The 21,681-nt window shown below is 62.7% G+C and overlaps 1 protein-coding gene across 2 annotated transcripts; it reads left to right on the top strand.

The window, feature by feature from the left end:
* Nucleotides 1-12,400: 12,400 nt before the first annotated feature.
* Nucleotides 12,401-20,298, top strand: TH (tyrosine hydroxylase). Of its 2 annotated transcripts, none has more exons than XM_003816061.5 (13): nt 12,401-12,551; nt 14,358-14,579; nt 15,564-15,738; nt 16,050-16,138; nt 16,296-16,363; nt 16,744-16,794; nt 17,197-17,342; nt 17,461-17,596; nt 17,680-17,749; nt 18,170-18,226; nt 18,465-18,560; nt 18,863-18,996; nt 19,839-20,298. In XM_003816061.5, exons 1-13 carry the CDS (start codon nt 12,462-12,464, stop codon nt 19,996-19,998), a joined length of 1,494 nt encoding a protein of 497 aa, XP_003816109.1. In that variant the 5' UTR covers nt 12,401-12,461; the 3' UTR covers nt 19,999-20,298. The 2 variants fall into 2 exon arrangements, with proteins under 2 accessions (XP_003816109.1, XP_008967339.1); XM_008969091.4 differs by having other exon boundaries at nt 12,411-12,563.
* Nucleotides 20,299-21,681: the final 1,383 nt, after the last annotated feature.

Raw genomic sequence — 21,681 nt, 5'->3', positions numbered from 1 at the left:
AGGAGGCCAAGGCAGGAGGATCACCCAGGCCAGGAGTTCAACACCAGCCTGGGCAACATATGGAGATCCCCTATCTCTACTAGAAATTAAAACATTAGCTGGGCGTGGTGGTGCGCACCTGCATTCCCAGCTCCTTGGGAGGCTAAGGTGGGAGGATTGCTTGAGCCCAGGAGTTTGAAGCTGCAGTGAGCTATGATGGTGCCACTGCACTCCTGGGTGACACAGTGAGGCCCCATCTCTTAAAAAACGTATGTGTGTGTGTATGTGTATACAGAAAGGGGGGTCTCAGCTGGGCGTGGTGGCTCACTCCTGTAATCCCAGCACTTTGGGATGCCGAGGCAGGTGAATCATGAGGTCAGGAGTTCCAGACCAGCCTGGCCAATATGGTGAAACCCTGTCTCTACTAAAAATATAAAAATTAGCCAGGCATGGTGGCGCATGCCTGTAATTCCAGCTACTCGGGAGGCTGAGGCAGGAGAATCGTTTGAACCCGGGAGACAGAGGTTGCAGTGAGTCGAGATCACACCACTGCACTCCAGCCTGGACAGAGCGAGACTTCATCTTAAAAAAAAAAAACAAAAAAGAGGGAGAGTCTCCAGGAGATGCTTGTATGCTCACATTCATAGGTTCAGAACTCACAAGAGCCAAAAAGCGGAAGCAACCCAAGTGTGTGTTGACAGGTGAATGAACGGACAAAAGATGGCCCATCCTAGAGAGGAAGAAAATTCTGACACTGCTGCGTAGGGATGACCCCGAGGGCATCGTGCTGAGTGAAATAAGCCTCAGAAGCACAGGTACTGCAGCATCCCACTTAGACGCGGTCCCTAAGGCAGTCACAGGCGTAGAGACAGAGAGCCAATGTCGGTACCGGGAGCTGAGGAACAAGTGTTTAATGGGGAACAGAGTTTCAGTTTTAGAAGATGAAAAGATTCCTGGAGATGGCAGTGGTGACGGTTTTGCAACCATGTGAATGTACTTAATATCACTGAACTGGACAATGAACAATGGTTAAAATGGTAAAGTTTAGCCAGGCGCAGTGGCTCACGCCTGCAAGCCTAGCACTCCAGGAGGCTGAGGTGCTGGGAGGTGTGAGGGTCACTTGAGTGCCAGGGTTCAAGACCAGCATGGGCAACACAGAGAAACCTCACCTCTACAAAAAAGCAGGATGTGGTGGCACCTGCTTATAGTCCCAACTACTTGGGGGGCTGAGGTGGGAGGATTGCTTGAACCCAGGTGTTCGAGGCTGCAGTAAGCCAAAATTGTGCCGCTGCACTGCAGCCTGGGGAACAGAGTGAAACCCTGTCTCAAAAAAAAAAAAAAAAAAATCAAAAACAAAAACAAACAAACACACAAAAAACAGGTAAATCTTATATTATGTACATCTTACCACAGCAAAACAATAATCATTTTACAAGCCCAGTAATAGAAAGCAGTCAGAACAGAGGAGGGTGGCGACAGCCTTGGAGGTCCTCAGGGCTCCAAGTGCACCCCGGCCTGCGGGGAGTGGGCAGGGATGGGGTGGAGAAGGGAGCGGGCTTCGGGGAAAGGGCCAGAGGGAAGCAGCCCCTGCTCCGAGCCACCTGGGCCCACGCTGGAGAACCCGAGTCCCGGGTCCACTGGCCGTGGCAGGGAGAGCTGGCCCGTGGCTTTGCCATGTGGAGGCCGATCCGCCCTCTCTTCTCATCTCTGAGCCGGGTGTTCCCAAACTTCCCTCCTGGTCTGTTCATCCACCAGGCTCTGAGGGCCCGCCCTGCCTGGCAAGGGGGGAACCAAGGGGCCAACTTTAGCTTTCCAGAAGCCTCTGTCCAGGGGAGGAGTCGACGTGAACGAATCGGTCACACACACGCGGAAAGGTGCCGCTGCTGGGGACCTGTGGGGCGGGGGCGGGGCAGAAGGAAGGTCCCCTGTTTGGGGGACCCTTTATTAAAAACAGGCGGCAAGCTGAGGCGTCCAGCTGAGTTCATCCCAGGCCCCAAAGTAATCGCACGGCCAATAAGCCCTGTCTAGGATGAGGACGGGTGGGTCTGGACCGAGGCCCCGGCGGGAGGGAGGGTCCTGGGCGTGCCACCAGCTCTCCGGTCGGAAGCTTCTGCATGGGCCGTGCCCTGCGCTGGGAGACTCCTGCCCGGGCAGCCTTGCTCCAAGGTCGGCTCCACAGAGGGTGCCCGCCCTCTCAGCCCTGGCCTGTGGCACCTGCCCACAGCCCTTTCTTCCCCGGATGCAGTTTTTGCCCCCTCTGTGTCCTTGGCTGCACGAGTAGAGGCTTTCTTGCGTTGGCTGCCCGCCTGGCCCGGACTCACCCGGACTGGCTGAGGCTGAGGCTGACAGTGCAGGGAAGGAGCCAGAAGCCACTATGGCTGCTGTGCAGAGACCAAGGTGTCTCCCTACACCTGTGGCCCCCAGGGCCCCAGGGACACAGGGTCCACACACTGCCCCACCTGCTCCATCTCTGGGACGCCCTCGCTCCCCAATCTGATTGCACAGGGTGGGGGGCCCAGCAGCCTTGGTGACAGTTCTTCACCCCAAGGGCCCGCCCAGTTTCTCCTGGCTCCTGGGGACGGGAGTGGTCTGGGTTGTGGCCCCACCAGCTCTGTGACGGGGCTCTTGATGCTTCCCAGGCCCTAGTTTCCCTGAGACCTGCTGGCCAGGAGCTCAGGCCTCCTGGTTTCTGGTTACTTTTCCTCCCCTAGAAAGCAGCCTTGGCGGACAGAACAGAGGCCCAGAAGATCCCGGGAGGCTCCCCAGGCCCCGAATCTGGGGAACTTGCAAGGATTTGGAATCCTGGCCGGGTATGGTAGCCGAGCCTGTAATCCCAGAATTTGGGGAGGCTAAGGTGGGAGGATTACTTGAGGCCAGGAGTTTGAGACCAGCCTGGGCAACACAGTGAGACCCCCTCTCTACAAAAAAAGTTTTAAAAATAGCCAGGTGTGCTGGTGTGCCCCTGCAGCTCCAGCTACTTGGGAGGCTTAAATGGGAGGATGGCTTGAGCCCGGGAGGTCAAGGCTGCAGTGAGCCATGATCAAGCCACTGCACTCCAGCCTGGGTGACAAAGACCCTGTCTCTCAAAATAAACATTTAAAAAATAGAAGTTAAATCCTCTTTTGGAGACTGTGGGGTGAGGTGAGTGTGGCCACACCACAGCCCTTCCACCTCCCCATTGTGTGCCCCGAACTGTGCTGTGCTGGCCACTGGCCTCACCATCCCTGAAGCATGGCAGGTCCCCCACCCCCAAGGCCATGCTGGGGTGGGGACAGGGGTCATGTGCTTCCCACTTGGAGGGGGCTGTTCCAGACACCTCCCTGGCTGCCCCTGGCGGGGTCTCGGCTGTATTGGATGTGAGGACCGTGGGCCTCCCTTCCCCCAGACTACGAGAGCCTCCAAAATTGGGACCGTGCTGTTTCCCTTTCCGTGCTGTTTCCCAAAGGGCACCCAGGAAATGCTTGCTGCGTGAATCAGTGAATGAGTGAGTTCATTCACCTGGGGGCTGGGTGGGGACGATGGAGCCTCCAGCCTCCTGGGACCTGCCCTCAGTGTGGAAAGTGAGGAGGCATCTGTCTTCCTGAGGAAAACCTGGGCTTAGTCCTCCCTCTGGCCCAGGAGGGGACCGGACCCCACAGCTGGAGGGAGCCGGCTTAGCTGACAGCGAGTGTATTAAAAACAAGCTTTGGAGCAAAGCGGACAAGCTCAGGTGTTGGTAGAGTTCATCCCAGGCCCCAAAGTAATCACATGGCAAACAAGCCCTGTCTAAATATCACGGCGGCTGGGGCAGCGGCACGCAGCGGCCTGGAAATGTCAGCCGGGGGTGGGGGCTCCTCCGAGCCCCGGGATTAGCAGAGGTACCTGAAGTGAATGCTCCCACCTCCTCCTTCCTGCTCCTGCTCAGGACCTGGGCTGGGCCAGCCCGGGGCACCTGGGGAGGGGCTCAGAGGGTCTCACTGGGGCCAGGGGCTCTTCTTTCAGCCCCAGCCCGGGCTGGTTCCCATGGGGTAGCAGGCTGAGGAGAGTGGGGAGACTGAGCTTGGCCGGAGTGGGGCGGACGCACTTCCAGGCCCAAACCAGCAGCCCATGGGTGGGGGCAGAGAAAGCTGCCCCCCTGCAGGCCCAGTGAGTCCTCAAGAGAGGGGGCCACCCAGCCATGGGGGGGTGGTGATGTTGGTTCGGGGAACCTAGGGCATCTGGACCAGCCCCTGGACAAGGCGGTCACAGCAGCCACTGCCTGAGCGGGCCGTTCCTGAGCAGGCCACCTGCGGGCTTCCCTCCAGGTCTGCCCATCGGCTCAGGGCTTCCAGAGCCCAAGGGAGCAACACGTTTCTCCTGAGCACGGGTGGAGGGAAAATAAGGTTGTTTACGATCGAGTTGCCCATGGAAGCATTACCAAGCCCCCTGGAGACTCATCTCACCGCAGTGGGACCTTTGCATTCTCTCAGGCAGTGGGGGTCTCTGCTGTGTTGTCCGTAAAGTGTCAGCGTGGGGCCAACTGGGGACCTCAGCAGCCACGTCCAACCCTCACCTGAAACAAGAACTGGAGGCCTGGGCTGCTCCTCCCTCCCTGCCCTCAGGAGCACAGGGTGGCAGGAGGTGAACTCCACGGGCGAGGGGCTCTTGCAGGCCCCCAAAGCCAGGCAGGTGCAGGAGGGAAGGACAGGATTCAGGGACAGGAGACACACAGGGGGTCCCCTCTGTTCCAGGATGCTCCCAAATCTGAGCCCAGCTGCCCACAGGGTGGAGGGTGCGTGGACAGCCGGCCAAGAGGGGCGGGGCCGCAGAAGGCCCTGGCGAGGCCGTGGGGCCAAGCAGAGGAGCCTAGAGTGGCTGGCCAGACGGGCCCTAGGTGATGCAAGGGGTCCTCCGCACCCCTGTTCTGTTTCCCCGGCTCTGACCCAGTGTGCGGCCTCTCCTCCGTGTCTGTACACGGCTGCCTCCAAGGCCCCTCTCCTCAGGCCCTGCATGTCCAAGCTGGGCCTCCTTCCTCTGATCACCCTTCGGAGAGGTGGCATTGAGGTCACCTCCTCCCCTCCCAGAGTCTGTATCTTGTGGGCAAATGCCCCGGTGCCTCCCACCGTCCTCCACGCATGCAGCTGCCTGCCCAGGTCCCCTGTGAACGCAGCCCAGGGCCGTGCAGGCCACAGGCGGGGCTCGTCTTCCCAGCTGGGGCCTCCAAGTCCACACCTGTGGCTGGGAAGGGGAGTCACAGCACAGATGGAATGAAGCACATGAGCCCTGGGTGTGGAACCTGCCTCAGCTCAGAGCAGCGGTGGGACCACATCTTCTCCCTGCCACAGGCCAGGTGACTAGCACCCAAGCCTGTGGCACTGGCACTGCTGGGGGGCCAGGGCGGGCTGTGGCCTTGCAATTAGATGTGATTTGCTGTCAAAGCATAGCTGCCGCCTCTGTGAATGACTAATGAGAACTGAATGCCGCTCTTATTGCTTTTCACTCGACTAATTTGTCAGAGGCTGTCAAGAGCCAGGGGGAGGGGGCAGAGGGTGGGGACCGGAGGTCTGATTGAGTCACCGGCATGGGGGCGAGGCTGGGTGCCCAGAGGGGTCTGCAAGAAAGCAGGAGCACCTGGCAGGAACTCAGGGCCAGTGGGGACCTTGGCCATGACATCGTGTGAGAGTCAGGAGGGACACAGGAGCTGGGGTCACCCTGTTTGTTCCATATCAATGGCTGGTCAGCTCCTCTAAGCCCCTACTGTACACACACGTGCACATGCATGCATAGGACACACACACACTCTTACACAAACACACACATGCATGCATGTGGACATAAAATCATACACTCACATGAATAATTTTAGAAGCATGTACAACACATGTACACGCAGAGAAGCACTCCCACACATGCTTCCTGGCACACGCACGCACACACACACACGCGCGCACACACACCCTTGAATGCACACTCTGTCTCCCACACAGACACAGGCCAGCGAAAACTCCAGGCCAAGCTCTGGTGCGTGGGTTCCCAAGCCTGGCTGCACACACAACCAGGGTGCTCTCGGCAATTCCAGCATCTCCATACCCCTGGAGCCTCTTGTCCTGGTGTGGGCTTCCTGGTGATGTGGGCCAGCCAGGTATGGGTGGAACCATCCTACTCCCCCTCCAGCCCCAAGCCTGAGCCAGCCTGAGTCCGGCATGGAGCTCCTGGAGCCAGGCGAGCAGTGAGGGGCGCTGGGAGCTGGGGAGATGCCCTGTGGGTAGGAGATGCGCACCCCGCCCACCCGGATGCCCTTCCTCCCAGCTGAATGCCTGGCTGCCAGGGACCATGGTGACTTCTCTTGCTTGGCTCTGTAACCTGCCCCCTTCGTACCCTTTCCCTCCCTCTGCCTCCATCTCTGCCCGACTCGGTCCCACAGGACCCTCTGGCCACTGGATCCCCTTCCCTGGAAGCACCATCCCGACCCAGCCCCCTTGGCCTTTGGGGGTCCCACAGACACAAGGGGCTCAAGGCTGACCCCTCCTCCCACAAGGGCCTGCAACCGCCAATCCCTGATGCCCCCCACTGTGTGGATGGCAAAACTGAGTCCAGGGCCCAAAGGGCTGAGTCAGGACCCTCTTTCCGGCCCCCTACATGGTGGGTCTCAACACTGAGGCAGTCCCTACAGGCAACAAGGATGGAAGGACAGCACTGGCTGTCCAGGCTGGAGGGACTCAGAGAGGAGGCCACTGGGGGACTGCCTGGAGGAGGAGGGCAGCCCGGGCCTGAGGGCCTGGCAGGATTTGGTGGGGAAGGGAAAGCGGAGCCCCAGGTGGGCAGCTGCAGGAGCAGATGGGGGGCAGGGAGCCGTCTGTGGGGGACAGGGAGGGTCCGGCTGCCTGTCCAGGGTGTGGAGGAGGAGAGGCAGCCCACAGGCTCAGAGCCCGAAGGAGGCGTGGTGCCTGCTCTGCCGGCCTCGCTCTGGGACTGACTTCCAAACACCCAATTATCCCTAAATGCATCCGATCGACCGGCAGGGCGGCTGTTCCGGGGCCCACCTCGTCCATGTGCTCCGCCCGCCCTGCTGTGGGGCTCCATCTGATGGCCTCATTAGGGCTAATTGCTCTGGCATTTGGGTCTGACAGGGACGGCGGATTCTGTCCTGTGTCGGGGCGTCTTGGTTCTTCCAGCTTGGGGGATGGAGGGGAGCTGCTTCCTTACACGGCAGAGAAAGGCCCGGCACCCCAGGCGGGGCAAGATGGCGTGAGGGGAGGACGCAGGCCTCACTGTCCCCTGCCTTCTTGGGACAATGGGAACTGAGGGACAGCCCAGGGTGGCATGACACCCCAAATCCTCAGGAGGTCCCCCACTGTCTCCCAAATGTGAGTGGGGGTCTGGGAGGCTGCAGGCCGGTGTCCCCGGGAGCCAGGCTCTAGAGGGGGCATCTCTGGGGACCCTGGGGACCCCGGTCTATAAAGAGAACTGTGGGGTAGACATGGGCAGGGGGGGCAGTGTGTGCTCCAGCATGTGTGCGTGTGTGTGCATGTACACGTGTGCACCTGTATCACCTGTGTGTGTGCATGTGATGTGTACATGTGTCATGCATGAGTGCACGTGTGTAGTGTGTGCTCGTGTGTGGTGCGTGCGTGTGTCATGTATGAGCACACTTGTATATGCTGTGTGTACTGTGTCATATATGAGTGTGTTTGCCTGTGTAGTGCATGCACATCCATGTGTGTGCATCTGGTGTGTCCGTGGGTCATTACGAGTGCATCGTATGTGTATCGTGTACATGAGTACACTTGTATGTGTGGTGTGTACAGGTGCCATGTAAGTGTGCTTGTACATATATGCATGCATGTGTCATATGCATCCGTGTGTGCATGCGTGTGGTGCACACATGTGTTATGTCTGAGTGTGCCTGTATGTGTGCTATGTACACGTCATGTGTGAGTGTGCTTGCATGTGCAGTGTGTGGATGCTGCTTGTACCTGTGGTGTGTACCTGTGTCATGGGTGCCCACACGTGCATGGAGTGTTGTGTGTGTGCTTGTGTGCCCCATGTGTGCATGTGTGTGTGCCTCACACAGATGCCTGCATTTGCCTAGGCACTTGCAGGAGGACACCATGCTGGCTCTCAAAGATCACAGGGCCACCTGAGCCCTGTGCACACCACAGCCAGGCCGTGGCTAGACCCTGCAGAGCAACAGGGCGATGCCTGTCAGCCAGGGGGCCCAGAACACCTCCTTGGCCCCTCCCCAGCACATGGCTGGGCTCCTCCAGCAGGCCTGGATTTGGGAATGGCCCGTGGTGGGCAAGGCTGGTGCTGGGGAGCAGACCTGGTGGCCTCAGAGACTCGCCCTGTGGGCGGAGCAGCCTCACAGCCAGGTGGAAGTCAGCACTCTGCCCCTGCCCCACGCGGGGAGCGGGCACCAGTGCCAGGGCACAGACGTGCTGGGTGATTAATCTGGGTGATTAAGCCTCGGGCTGAGAGGCTGTTGAGAGAGAACACGCTGCGTTGTGGAGCTGGCTCAGCGTTCCTTACGGCCATGGTGGCAGGGGCTGTAACCACAGGGATGGCGGAAGTGGTGGAGGGTGGTGGGGTATGGAGGGGAGCCCAGAGGGCTCCGTGCAGGAAGGTGGAGCCTGGTGCAATGGAGGGGACAGCAAGGGCTCCTCAGACCTCTGCGGGGCCCCCATTCCCCTGGTCACCTGTTTTGTCTCTGATCTGGCCTGGGTCGGCCCTCACTCCTGGCCCCACCTCATAGCCCACCCTGGTGGGGCTCCGCCCCAGCCCGTCTCCTTCCCAGGGGCCGGTATGCTGGCCCCAGGGGTCTCTTGGGGCGTGACCTCGGCCTCCAGAGAACCCTGTCCCAGCTCTGCCCTTCCCTCTGGGGTCTCTGTAGATGGAACGCTGGTCACAGCAGCCTGTCTGATTTGTTCCCTGTGGCCTAGGGTCCTGAGGCCCGCAGTGCCAGGGGATGGATGCCACCGGATCTTTGAAAGACCAGTGTCAGTCCGGGCGCAGTGGCTCACGCCTATAATCCCAGCACTTTGGGAGGCCGAGGTGGGCGGATCACGAAGTCAGGAGATCGAGACCATCCTGGCTAACACGGTGAAACCCCGTCTCCACTAAAAATACAAAAAGTTAGCTGGGCGTGGTGGTGGGCGCCTGTAGTCCCAGCTACTTGGGAGGCTGAGGCAGGAGAATGGCATGAACCGGGGAGGCGGAGCTTGCAGTGAGCCGAGATCGCGCCATTGCACTCCAGCCTGGGTGACAGAGCGAGACTCGGTCTCAAAAAAAAAGAAAAAAAGGAAAGACCAGTGTCTTGGGAGTTGGGAAACCTGGGCTGGAGACTCACTGCATGACCCCTGAGAAGTTGCACCTCAGAACCTCAGTCCTCGCATCTGCAGAATGGGTCTGTGAACACCTCAGCTGCCCGAACGTGGATGCCGCAGGCTGACCCAGCACTGAGCTCTACCAAGACCAGGGGCCAGCCGTGTGCTCCCTCCAGGCCTGTGCCCAGCGTGGAGAGGCCTCGTCCCGTGGGCGCTGGAGTGGAGCCTTCCTGGTGTTTGTGGACATCTCTGGAGAGGGCCAGAGGCAGGTGGGTGACGCGGGGCATGGCTCAATCATGGGTGGTCCAGACTGGAGAGGTACCCTTGGGCTGGGAGCGGGGAGGCTGGCCAGGGTGGACTTTCGGGGCCTCCATGGATACCCTCACCATCTGGAATCGGAGAGGGGCACGGCACAAAGGAGGGCGGGGCCAGGGCCAGGACTGGAGTCGGGGGCACCTCTGTGCCAACAGGGGCCTTGGATCTGGGGTACAGCATGGTTCCCCGGCCCTGAAGGGGCTGGCGTGTGGGACAGGCTTCCCAGGAATGGATAGGCAGGGATGGATGCTGCCTGGTTGGGGCGGGAGGCTGGAGGCAGGGCAGGTGCAGGCACCTGAGGGCAGCACTCGCCTCCGCAGGGGTCCAGGGGCCTCCCCAGCCTCAGCACCTGGCCTGGGCTCCTGCCTCCAGAGAGCCTGGCCCCAAGGAAGAGTCTAGTAAGCTTAGTTCCCATCAGGCTTCCATGAAAGCACAACTGGCCCAGCAGGAAACCGAATTAAAAAGCAATATTTGTATCAGTGGAAGACATTTGCCAAAAGGTTAAATCCACATCCGGCAGTGTGGGCCATGAGCCTCCGGCGTGGTGTTCATCAGGCATGTCTCTCCTCCTGGCCTGGGCACCTGAGCACTGGGGCCACCCTGGGCAGAGCTGGGGCGGGGTGCTGGGGGGCCTGGAGCTGCCTCACCGAGGGATCCCCAGCAGCCGACCCTGGGGGAGGCAAATGAGACTCTTTCTGGGGACCTTGAGGGGAGCTCGGGGGAGCCATGCAGAGCTTCACCAGGCCTGGACACTGGGCATGGAGGCTGGGCCACCCAAGGGCCATCATCAGGGACTCAGGTGGGTGGGCCTCAGCCCCGGGTGACAGAAGCTCACGGGCCGCAGGGCGAGGCCAGAGGCTGAGCCTTCAGGCTGGGGTCTTGGAGGCAAATCCCTCCAACGCCCTTCTGAGCAGGCACCCAGACCTACTGTGGGCAGGACCCACAGGAGGTGGAGGCCTTTGGGGAACGCCGTGGAGGGGCACAGCATCTCCGAGAGAGGACAGGGTCTGCACTGGGTGCTGGGAGACAGCAGGGGCCGAGCGGTAGGCTTCCCTACCCCCAGGTATGTTCCAGAGGAGCGCAAGGGAGGGGCATTAATATCGTGGCAAGAAAGGGCAGGCATTGCAGAGTGAGCAGCGAAGGAACTGGGTTTTGTGGGATGCACAGGAGTTCACCCGGATAAGAGGTGGGTGAGGAATGACACTGCAAACCGGGGATCACGGAGCCCCAAATCCTTCTGGGGCAGGAAGTGGGAAGGGTTGGGGGGTCTTCCCTTTGCTTTGACTGAGCACTCAGCCTGCCTGCAGAGGGCAGCGAGGAGCCACGGAGGGGTGTGGGACAGGGATGCCATGGCTGAAGCAGTTTTAGGAAAGGTCCCAGGGGCTATTGTTGAAGAGAGAACGGGGAGGGGGGAGTCCCACAGCTGACAGGAGCAGAGTGGACCCTGAGAGATGCCAGCTCTGGGTGCCACAGTGACCAGCCGGGGTAGGCCTTCAAGAAGTCAGGGAGCGTCTAGGGCTTCTGGCTCCTGCTGGGCCCAGGGTGTCATCTTGGGCTGCCAACACCAGAAAGCCCAGCAGATACAGGAAGCCCCAAGCCCTGTTGGAAACGGTTCTTCTCCAGGAGGGACAGCGGTGGCAGCGTTCAGCCGCAGGCCATGCACTCTGGGGCCACGTCCTTCCCTCTGTACAGTCCACCATTGTCAAGGCGGGCTCTGGCCATTTCTGCTGACCCCAGACGGATGGGGAGGCCTCCCCTTCCACCAGAAGGGCCAGAAGCCACCCTGGGCAGGGGCATCACTCTCCCTGGGTGGGGCAGCGGCTGGGAGCAGGAGGTGCCAGTGGGCGTGGGCTGGATGCAGGTGCCTGCGGGGCGGACATGGAACTTGGGGGAGGCTCTAGGCTGGGGTTGTCCTCAAGGGAGTTCTCAGGTCACCCCAGGGTCACCCTCACCCCGGGGCCTGGTGGGGTAGAGGAGAAACTGCAAAGGTCTCTCCAAGGGGAAGGGCGTCAGGGCCCTCAGCACTGAGGGACGTGCGTGCTATTCAAAGAAGGGGCCACAGGACCCCGAGGGAAGCCAGGAGCTAGCAGTGGGCCATAGAGGGGCTGAATGGGGTGGGTGGAAGCCGTCCCTGGCATGCTGTCCTGGCCCTGGTCGCCCTGGCCACCCTGGTGGGGACTGTGATGCAGGAGGTGGCAGCCATTTGGAAACGCGTGGCGTCTCCTTAGAGGTGTCTTCTTCAGCCTCCCAGGGTCCTCCACACTGGACAGGTGGGCCCTCCTGGGACATTCTGGACCCCACGGGGCGAGCTTGGGAAGCCGCTGCAAGGGCCACACCTGCAGGGCCCGGGGGCTGTGGGCAGATGGCACTCCTAGGAACCACGTCTACGACACACACAGCCTGGAATCTTCTGGAGAAGCAAACAAATTGCCTCCTGACATCTGAGGCTGGAGGCTGAATTCCCCGTCTTGGGGCTTTCTGGGTCGGTCTGCCACGAGGGTCTGGTGTTCATTAAAAGTGTGCCCCTGGGCTGCCAGAAAGCCCCTCCCTGTGTGCTCCCTTGAGGGCTATGGGGCCAAGGGGACCCTGGCTGTCTCAGCCCCCCGCAGAGCACGAGCCCCTGGTCCCCGCAAGCCCGCGGGCTGAGGATGATTCAGACAGGGCTGGGGAGTGAAGGCAATTAGATTCCACGGACGAGCCCTTTCTCCTGCGCCTCCCTCCCTCCCTCCTCACCCACCCCCGCCTCCATCAGGCACAGCAGGCAGGGGTGGGGGATGTAAGGAGGGGAAGGTGGGGGACCCAGAGGGGGCTTTGACGTCAGCTCAGCTTATAAGAGGCTGCTGGGCCAGGGCTGTGGAGACGGAGCCCGGACCTCCACACTGAGCCATGCCCACCCCCGACGCCACCACGCCACAGGCCAAGGGCTTCCGCAGGGCCGTGTCTGAGCTGGATGCCAAGCAGGCAGAGGCCATCATGGTAAGAGGGCAGGTAGGTGCCCGGCGGCCGTAGTGGACCGGAGCCCAGGGCTGGTGCCAGCTGCCTCTGCCACTCCCCAGCCTGGCTGGCAGCCCCAGGCTCAGGGTCCATGCAAACCCCTGGGACGCGGCGTGGATGTGGAGGCCTGGGCACAGCGGCATCCCCTGTGCCTGGTGTTTGAGTCCCTGTTGGGGGAGGGTGAGGTGATGCCTGTCCCTGTGTGTGCCCCTCTTAGGCCGACCTCTCTTGGGGGTCGTGTGGGTCCCTGTGTCTTGTTTCATCTTGAATCTTAACGATCAGAATGTGGAAACAAATCCATCCAAAAAATCCAAGATGGCCAGAGGTCCCCGGCTGCTGCACACAGCCCCCACCCTACTCCCACCTGCCCCTGCCTCCCTCTGCCCCAGCTGCCCTAGTCAGCACCCCAACCAGCCTGCCTGCTTGGGGAGGCAGCCCCAAGGCCCTTCCCAGGCTCTAGCAGCAGCTCATGGTGGGGGGTCCTGGGCAAGATTCAAAGGGTATCTGGGCTCTGGGGTGATTCCCATTGGCCTGTTCCTCCCTTATTTCCCTCATTCATTCATTCATTCATTCATTCACCATGGAGTCTGTGTTCCCTGTGACCTGCACTCGGAAGCCCTGTGTACAGGGGACTGTGTGGGCCAGGCTGGATAATCGGGAGCTTTTCAGCCTACAGGAGGGGTCTTCGGTGCCTCCTTGGGCACTCAGAACCTTGGGCTCCCTGGCACATTTAAAATGGGTTTTTATTTATGGACCTTGATTGAAACGTGGTGTGAGTTGTAGCAGTGTCATTTCCAGGTACCTTCTCAGGGACACAGAGCACCCTCCCCCGTCCTCCCCCGCCCTCCCCTACCCTCCCCCACCAGGCTCCCCATCAGGCATCCCCTCCCCAGGGGGCCCCGGGGCCCAGCCTCACAGGCTCTCCGTGGCCTGGAACTGCAGCCCCAGCTGCATCCTACACCCCCAGCCCAAGGGTAAGAGGGGACTCTGGGAGGGGCTTCTGCTGCTCCCCTTCATGCTCCACAACCCTGGAAGCTCAGGATGAAGCTGATTCTTCTCTTACACGGGGCCCAGAGCCTTCTTGGGAGTTCAGCTCCAAGGGATGAGCCCCAGGTGTCTGCCAAGCCCCCCTCTGTTCAGGCCTGGGGCGGCTCTGGGATCGAGGGGTCAGAGGCGCTGAGCCCAGGGAGAGACACCTGCACCCAGAGCTATGACAAAGGGTGGAGGGATGACAAGGCAGCCAGGAGCGGGCGCCTGCGGGGTGGCACAGAGGGGCAGGGCCCGAGGACAGGCGTCCTGATGGGAGTGTGAGAAAGGGTCCCCTGTGCGGCAGCCAGGAGGGTAGGGGGGTTGTTCACTGGGGCCCTGTGGGGGCAGCTCCTTCCTGAGCTGCCGTTCCCTCCCCGGCAGCCGATGCCACTGTCCATCAAGACATCGCCCTCTTCCCACCACTAATCCAGTTAGCGCCTGGCCTGGGGATGAGTGACACAGCGTCTCTGTCTGTCTGCTCGCCACAGAGTGGGGAGCAGGCGAGCACCTTCCCAGCCCCCACTCCTCCCCCACCACCACTGCTTCTGACTGGGCTGCCCCCATCGGGAAGGGCGTGCAATGCCCGCAGGCACCTCGGCTAGCATCTGCCCCAGCAGGCACACAGTAGGCGCTCAAAAACGTGCTCTCATCCCCGGCCTCTGTGTGCCATCAGCGCTGCCCGACTGTGGGACCAGCTCTGGGTGGGGGTCCCCGGGTCTCAGCAGGTGGAGGAGGCATGGGTGCCCCTTGTCCCCACAGTCCCCGCGGTTCATTGGGCGCAGGCAGAGCCTCATCGAGGACGCCCGCAAGGAGCGGGAGGCGGCGGTGGCAGCAGCGGCCGCTGCAGTCCCCTCGGAGCCCGGGGACCCCCTGGAGGCCGTGGCCTTTGAGGAGAAGGAGGGGAAGGCCGTGCTAAACCTGCTCTTCTCCCCGAGGGCCACCAAGCCCTCCGCGCTGTCCCGAGCTGTGAAGGTGTTTGAGGTGAGCTGGTGGCCTTCGTGTCCCTGGGGCAAGTTCACCTGTGGGTGGGGCTGTGTGGGCTGAGTTCCTGACTCCTCTATAGCAGAGGTGCAGCTGCCCAGTCCCCCGAGGCCGGCACAGGATGCAGCAGGGGAGTCTCAGGCCTCAGCTCAGCCCCCATGGCATCTAGCCACACCCCTGTGTTTTTGAGGGATCCTGAGCCCACCCCTAGGGCTGAGGCTACCAAGCCCCACTGTGCCTCTTGCCTTGCCCATCCCCTGGATCCCCCTCACCCACCATTTCCCACGTGGGGGGCTCCCAGCAGGGCAGCACGAGAGGCAGGGGCAGGGCAGTGTGCCCTCTCCCACCCACCCAGCACAGCGGCTGAGGTGACCACTGATTGCATTAGTCACTCCGGCCCCACTGTGCCCCGGGAGGCAGGTGACCCAGCTCCCGGAAGAAGCTCCCAAATGACATTAAAGCCAGACTCCCCGCCCCCCAGCTCCCAGAGCCAGTTTTGTGGCCGGAGGGCCACTGCGACCCACCGCCCTTGTTGCTAGGCAACAGGAGGTGGGGGTGGAGCGGACCCTTCCGGCCAGTGTCCTGGACGCTCAGGGGCCAGTGAGACTCAGGGCCCATCCTACAAACCTGGATGAGGCCACCAGGGTTGGGGGCACCTTCTGACCAGTGGCTGAGGAGCCGGACTGTGTGGCATGGCCTTGGGACACACAGACCGAGCCGCCCAGAACCAGGTTAAGCCTCAAGCTGTGACAACTCCTGGTTAGGCACGTAACACAAAATCCAACTTGCCAGTGGCAAACCCTGGCCTGGTGGCCGACAGCTGACCTGAGCCTGGAAGAACGGGATCTGTGTGCCGCTAGCACAAAAGTCAAGGGCAGGGCCTGGCCAGCCAGCCAGATGTGCTTCCTCCCCGCCCACCCCACCCTCTCTCTCCATCTCTGTCTCTTTCTCCTTCTCTCTCTCTTCCTGCTTTTGCTCCCTAAGACGTTTGAAGCCAAAATCCACCATCTAGAGACCCGGCCCGCCCAGAGGCCGCGAGCTGGGGGCCCCCACCTGGAGTACTTCGTGCGCCTCGAGGTGCGCCGAGGGGACCTGGCCGCCCTGCTCAGTGGTGTGCGCCAGGTGTCAGAGGACGTGCGCAGCCCCGCGGGGCCCAAGGGTGAGGCGGTTTTCTGTCCTTGAGGGCCACCAAATGACCTCGAGAGGCTGGGGTGCAGGGGCTCCTGCAGGGGGACCCTACAGTGACCACGTGGTGGTGGCCTGGTTCCCTCTCTGCGGGCTCCACTCCGCCCCCCGTTTTGCTACACATCCGTGTCCGGGCCTGAGGCCACTCCAGGATCCCCCCGCAGCTCTCACAGCCCCGGCTGCCTCTGCCCCCCGGAAGTCTTGTAGGGGAGGCTGCTTCAAGGTGGGTGACACGGCCCCACGGCTCTGAGCTCACCAAGATCTCTTCCTCCATCACCCATAAAGTCCCCTGGTTCCCAAGAAAAGTGTCAGAGCTGGACAAGTGTCATCACCTGGTCACCAAGTTCGACCCTGACCTGGACTTGGACCACCCGGTGAGTGGTGCGCCCCTCACTCAGGCCTCCTGCCCCTGATCACATCCCCTACCCTTAGCCCAACCCTGGACAGGAGTCTGTCGGCTTCAGGAGCCTCTGTGGCCTGTGCCCCCACCCCAGCACAGCCTCCTGACCCGTGTATCCCCTCTGCCCTCAGGGCTTCTCGGACCAGGTGTACCGCCAGCGCAGGAAGCTGATTGCTGAGATCGCCTTCCAGTACAGGCAGTGAGGGGCCCCTGCGCTCGGGACCCAGACTCCGTCCTGCAGGCTGACGCTGGACCTGGGGGGTGGGAGGGAAGGACAAAGGGGAGGGCCCATCTTGTCACCAGCATCAGTGCCTCCTGCCAGGCAGCTCTGCTCCAGGGCTTTCCATGTCCCCAAATCCCAGTGGGGAAACTGAGGCCCAGGGGGGCTAGAGCAACCCGCCGAGGCCACACAGCCGGCTCACGGCACAGTCAGCCGGGGTGCACCCTCCTGTCCATCCTCCAACCCAAAGGCCTCGCTGCACTAGGCGGGTGTGGACCTGTGCCCAGTGAGGCTCCCTCCCTCCCTCCTGCCCTTCTCACTCCCCGAGGGGACCTGCTGACCACTGGCCCCCTCCCCAGCGGCGACCCGATTCCCCGTGTGGAGTACACCGCCGAGGAGATTGCCACCTGGTGAGACCTCCGTGCAGCTAGGGGCTGGGGAGGAGCCCGGGGGATGCCTCCTGGAATCCTGGCCTGTGAGGGCCGCCTCCAGGGACCTTGGCACAACAGGAGAGACTAAGGCCGGGAAGAAGAGGGACTTGCAGGGCTCAGAATGTTGGGTTGGGAGGAAGAGGCTACCCATCCTGTCTGGCCATCCCCAGTGTGCTGAGGGACCGCCCCTCACGGCCCCCTATCCCCTGGGATTCCCTAAAGCCACCAGCAAAAGCCCCTCCCAGGGGCCTGGGTCTTCAGGGGTCCCCAAGAGGCCTGCGTTGGTAGGGGCTCAGGCAGGCAGAGGCACCCACAGTTCAGGAGGGGGGTTTCGGGCACTGGGGTGGGGCATTGGAGGGCCCTGAGCCTGGCTGCCTGTAGGAAGGAGGTCTACACCACGCTGAAGGGCCTCTACGCCACGCACGCCTGCGGGGAGCACCTGGAGGCCTTTGCTTTGCTGGAGCGCTTCAGCGGCTACCGGGAAGACAATATCCCCCAGCTGGAGGACGTCTCCCGCTTCCTGAAGGGTGTGCCCAGACGGGAGGGGCGCAGAGCCGGGGGGCCGGGGATGGTCAGCCAAGCGCCCCACCCCAGCGCGGCTCCAGCCCGTCCCGGCTCGGCAGTGACCCGCGTGGCCCCTTGCAGAGCGCACGGGCTTCCAGCTGCGGCCTGTGGCCGGCCTGCTGTCCGCCCGGGACTTCCTGGCCAGCCTGGCCTTCCGCGTGTTCCAGTGCACCCAGTATATCCGCCACGCGTCCTCGCCCATGCACTCCCCTGAGCCGTGAGTGCGCGCCCTGGCCGCCAGCCCGAGGGTGGGGGGTGCGACGGGCGGCCCCTCAGCCCCCTTCTCCCTCCTACGCGCAGGGACTGCTGCCACGAGCTGCTGGGGCACGTGCCCATGCTGGCCGACCGCACCTTCGCGCAGTTCTCGCAGGTACGCCGCGGCCTCGGAGGGAGCCGGGGTCACCCAGGGGCTGGCTTGGCGCCGGGGGCGGGGGGGGTCGATGTGCGGGTGGGTGAAGTGTGCTGCCTGCTCCCGGGCCCCGCCAAGGAGGCTCAGCGCCCCGAGGGTCGCGCGGCATAGGGCGGGGCTGGAGCGGAGCCTCCCACGGCCTGTGCTGCCACCTGCCGGCTACCTGGGAACGGCGCCCACGGGCTTAGGAATATGGTCAAGGAGGGCTGCCTGGAGGAGGAGGCCCGGTGGAGGTGCGGATCCTGGGTGGCCAGGGAAGGTCTCTGCCACCCGGGAAGTGTCCCAGAGACCCCTGGAGGGGCTGCTGACACCCCCGGTGCCCCCACCTCGAGCATGACCCAGGGCTGCCTATCCCCATCCTTCATCCTCCCCGCTCCACAGGACATTGGCCTGGCATCCCTGGGGGCCTCGGATGAGGAAATTGAGAAGCTGTCCACGGTGGGTTGACCCCTCCCTGCAGGGCCCGGGGTGTGGGTTTGGGGGTCTGAATCCAGGCCTCACCCTCTTGCCGTCCAGGCTGAGGCCTCTCCTTCCACCCATGAATTGTGACCCTCACCCTGGACTGCCTGCATCCTGGCCTGGCCTCCCTGGGGGTGGTGTCCTGGTCACGGGTGACCAGGGGCTGCCCGGTGGGCGGCAGCTGTCTCTGGGCTGATGCTGCCCGGCTTCCCCGCAGCTGTACTGGTTCACGGTGGAGTTCGGGCTGTGTAAGCAGAATGGGGAGGTGAAGGCCTATGGTGCCGGGCTGCTGTCCTCCTACGGGGAGCTCCTGGTGAGAGTGTCTCCTTGCTGCAGCCCCCAGCAGAGGGGCAGGGCTGGGGGACAGTGCAGGGAGGGGACAGGCTCCCAGTGGGAGGAAACTGAGGCCTGGGCCTCCAGGACTCAGGCTCTGTTTGGGAGAAGGCTTGTCTCTGCCCAGTCCTCACCCCACACTATCCCAGGCCTCCGAAGGCCCGGCGGGGGAGATGGGGGTGACTCTGCCCAAGGAACCCACCCAGCGTCAGGCCACGGTGCCCCAGTTCCCTCGGGGACCTGGGTGCAGTGGAGTCAGTGATGCCATTGGCCTCCTGCCAGCACTGCCTGTCTGAGGAGCCCGAGATTCGGGCCTTCGACCCTGAAGCTGCAGCCGTGCAGCCCTACCAAGACCAGACGTACCAGTCAGTCTACTTCGTGTCTGAGAGCTTCAGTGACGCCAAGGACAAGCTCAGGTGGGCTAGGCTGCTAGGGCAAGCCCCCCATGGTGCCCCCAAACTGGGCCAGCCAGGCCTTCCTTCTGGCCTTGAGCAGGGCTGGACCTGTGAGCCCAGGTCACAGATGAGAAAACCGACCCCTGGTTGCAGCAGCCCCCACACAGCAGGGGCACCATCCGTGAGAAGGACCCCAGCGTCTGGGGAGGGGCGGACCTACAGGACTGGGGGCTGCTGGGTGGCCGGGTCAAGGCCAGTCTTGGAGGTGCTGACAGAGCCTGAGCTTTGTGAGGATGTCCTGTGGAACCTGTCCCGGCCCCCTGCCCTGGGATGGGGAGAAGTCAGGGGGATAGACAGAGTCAAGGTGGGGGGCAGGGCGGGAGTGGGGTCCCCCGGGCTGGGGGCCTTTGGCTCAGTGACCAGAGTGTCAGGAGAGGGGAGCAAAGCCCTCTAGCCTCATCCCCATAAAAGGTCTCATCATTTTCCCTCCAGCCTCTTGTTGTGCACTGGGGAAACTGAGGCCAGGGGCTATGTGTCCAGCGGACTGGGGTGCTGAATTCCACCCACAGGCTTAGGGATATGGTCAAGGAAAGCTTCCTGGAGGAGGCCCAGTGGAGGTGCAGGGAGGGATGGGGTGCCTGGCAGTCTCTCGTGGAAAAGGCGCCTAGCCTATCTCCCCCATGAACCCCCTCACCCAGCCCTGGAAGAGGCCTCAGTGTCTCGCCTGTGACCAGGTGGCTCAGAAAAGCCCTGGGAGCTCTGAGCCACTGTGAAGGTGGAAACGCGGCCCCTGGCCTCCCCTCTCCTGGAGGCTGCAGACTCTGCCTGCCAGTTGATGAGGGCTCTGCCGCTCTCCTCCCCAGGAGCTATGCCTCACGCATCCAGCGCCCCTTCTCCGTGAAGTTCGACCCGTACACGCTGGCCATCGACGTGCTGGACAGCCCCCAGGCCGTGCGGCGCTCCCTGGAGGGTGTCCAGGATGAGCTGGACACCCTTGCCCATGCGCTGAGTGCCATTGGCTAGGTGCACGGCGTCCCTGAAGGCCCTTCCCAACCTCCCCTGGTCCTGCACTGTCCCGGAGCTCAGGCCCTGGTGAGGGGCTGGGTCCCGGGTGCCCCCACCTCCCTGCTGCCAGGCTCCCGCTGCCCCTGCACCTGCTTCTCAGCGCAACAGCTGTGTGTGCCCGTGGTGAGGTTGTGCTGCCTGTGGTGAGGTCCTGTCCTGGCTCCCAGGGTCCTGGGGGCTGCTGCACTGCCCTCTCCCCTTCCCTGACACTGTCTGCTGCCCCAGTCACCGTCACAATAAAAGAAAGTGTGGTCTCTACACCTGCCTGGCCCCACGTCTGTGCCACAGAGACAGACCCTGGGATCCTCAGGCCCCCACATCCCCACCCCAGCCTCACTCAGAGCTTTCGCCCTGGCCTCCTTCCTCCTCTGGGAGGTGGCTGGCCGCCCTGGCCAGGCAGCTGGCCCCTCCGGGCCTGGTTTCCCCGCTCACCCTGAGGCCCCGCCCAGCTCTGAGCCCCAAGCAGCTCCAGAGGCTCGGGCACCCTGGCTGAGCTGCCCCATCTCCGTGGGGTGCCCTCCCAAGGTGGGGAGCCGAGTGACCGTGGGAGGGCCTCTCTCAGGCCTGGCAGGGAGCAGGGGTCACAAACTGTGCTGGCTGGGGGTGGCCTCAGAGGTGGGCCTGCAGGCCTAACCCTCCCTGCTGACAGGGCTCCCAGCCCTTGAGAGAAACAGGGATGGAGGAACAGCTGCCCCGATGCCCTCACCCACCCGGAGCAGGCCCTGTGAACCAAGGGGAACCTCAGTGTGGCCCCCAGCATGTGTGCTGATGGGGAGGGTCTGGCTGAGCTGGTGCCCAGGCAGATGGTCTGGGCCTATCTCCCCAGTGAGGCAGGCTGGGGGCTGGATTTCACTCTGTAAGATGCCCCTGGCTTACTCGAGGGGCCTGGACATTGCCCTCCAGAGAGAGCACCCAACACCCTCCAGGCTTGACCGGCCAGGGTGCCCCCTTCCTACCTTGGAGAGAGCAGCCCCAGGGCGTCCTGCAAGGGGTGCTGGGACACCAGCTGGCCTTCAAGGCCTCTGCCTCCCTCCAGCCACCCCACTACACCCTGCTGGGATCCTGGATCTCAGCTCCCCGGCCGACAACCCTGGCAAACTCCTACTCATCCACAAAGGCCCTCCTGGGCATGGCGGTCCTTCCCAGCCTGGCAGTCTGTTCCTCACACACCTTGTCGGTGCCCAGCCCCTGAGGTTGCAACTGGGGGTGTCTCTGAAGGGCTGTGAGCCCCAAGGAAGCCCTGGGGAAGTGCCTGCCTTGCCTCCCCCCGGCCCTGCCAGTCCCTGGCTCTGCCCTCCTACCTGGGCTCCCCCCATCCAGCCTCCCTCCCTGCACACTCCTCTTAAGGAGGCACCCATGTCTTCTCCAGCTGCCGGGCCTCAGAGCACTGTGGTGTCCTGGGGCAGCCACCGCATGTCCTGCTGTGGCATGGCTCAGGGTGGAAAGGGCGGAAGGGAGGGGCCTTGCAGATAGCTGGTGCCCACTACCAAACCCGCTCGGGGCAGGAGAGCCTAAGGCTGGGTGTGTGCAGAGTGGCCCCGAGAGGTTCTGAGGCTGAGGCCAGGGTGGGACATAGGGATGTGAGGGGCCAGGGCACAGGATACTCCAACCTGCCTGCCCCCATTGTCTCACCCTCCTGCT

Source organism: Pan paniscus, chromosome 9 (assembly GCF_029289425.2).
Source record: "Pan paniscus chromosome 9, NHGRI_mPanPan1-v2.0_pri, whole genome shotgun sequence".
Classification (NCBI taxonomy): Eukaryota; Metazoa; Chordata; class Mammalia; order Primates; family Hominidae; genus Pan; species Pan paniscus.
This window is presented reverse-complemented; position numbering and strand designations above follow the sequence as displayed.

Excerpts from the sequence above, each read along its gene's own strand:
- TH (XM_008969091.4), top strand. The coding sequence starts at position 12,462 with ATGCCCACCCCCGACGCCACCACGCCACAGGCCAAGGGCTTCCGCAGG. Across the intron at positions 16,364-16,743 it reads ATCGCCTTCCAGTACAGGCA|CGGCGACCCGATTCCCCGTG; the intron begins GTGAGGGGCCCC and ends CCCCCTCCCCAG. Across the intron at positions 17,750-18,169 it reads CCTTCGCGCAGTTCTCGCAG|GACATTGGCCTGGCATCCCT; the intron begins GTACGCCGCGGC and ends CCCGCTCCACAG.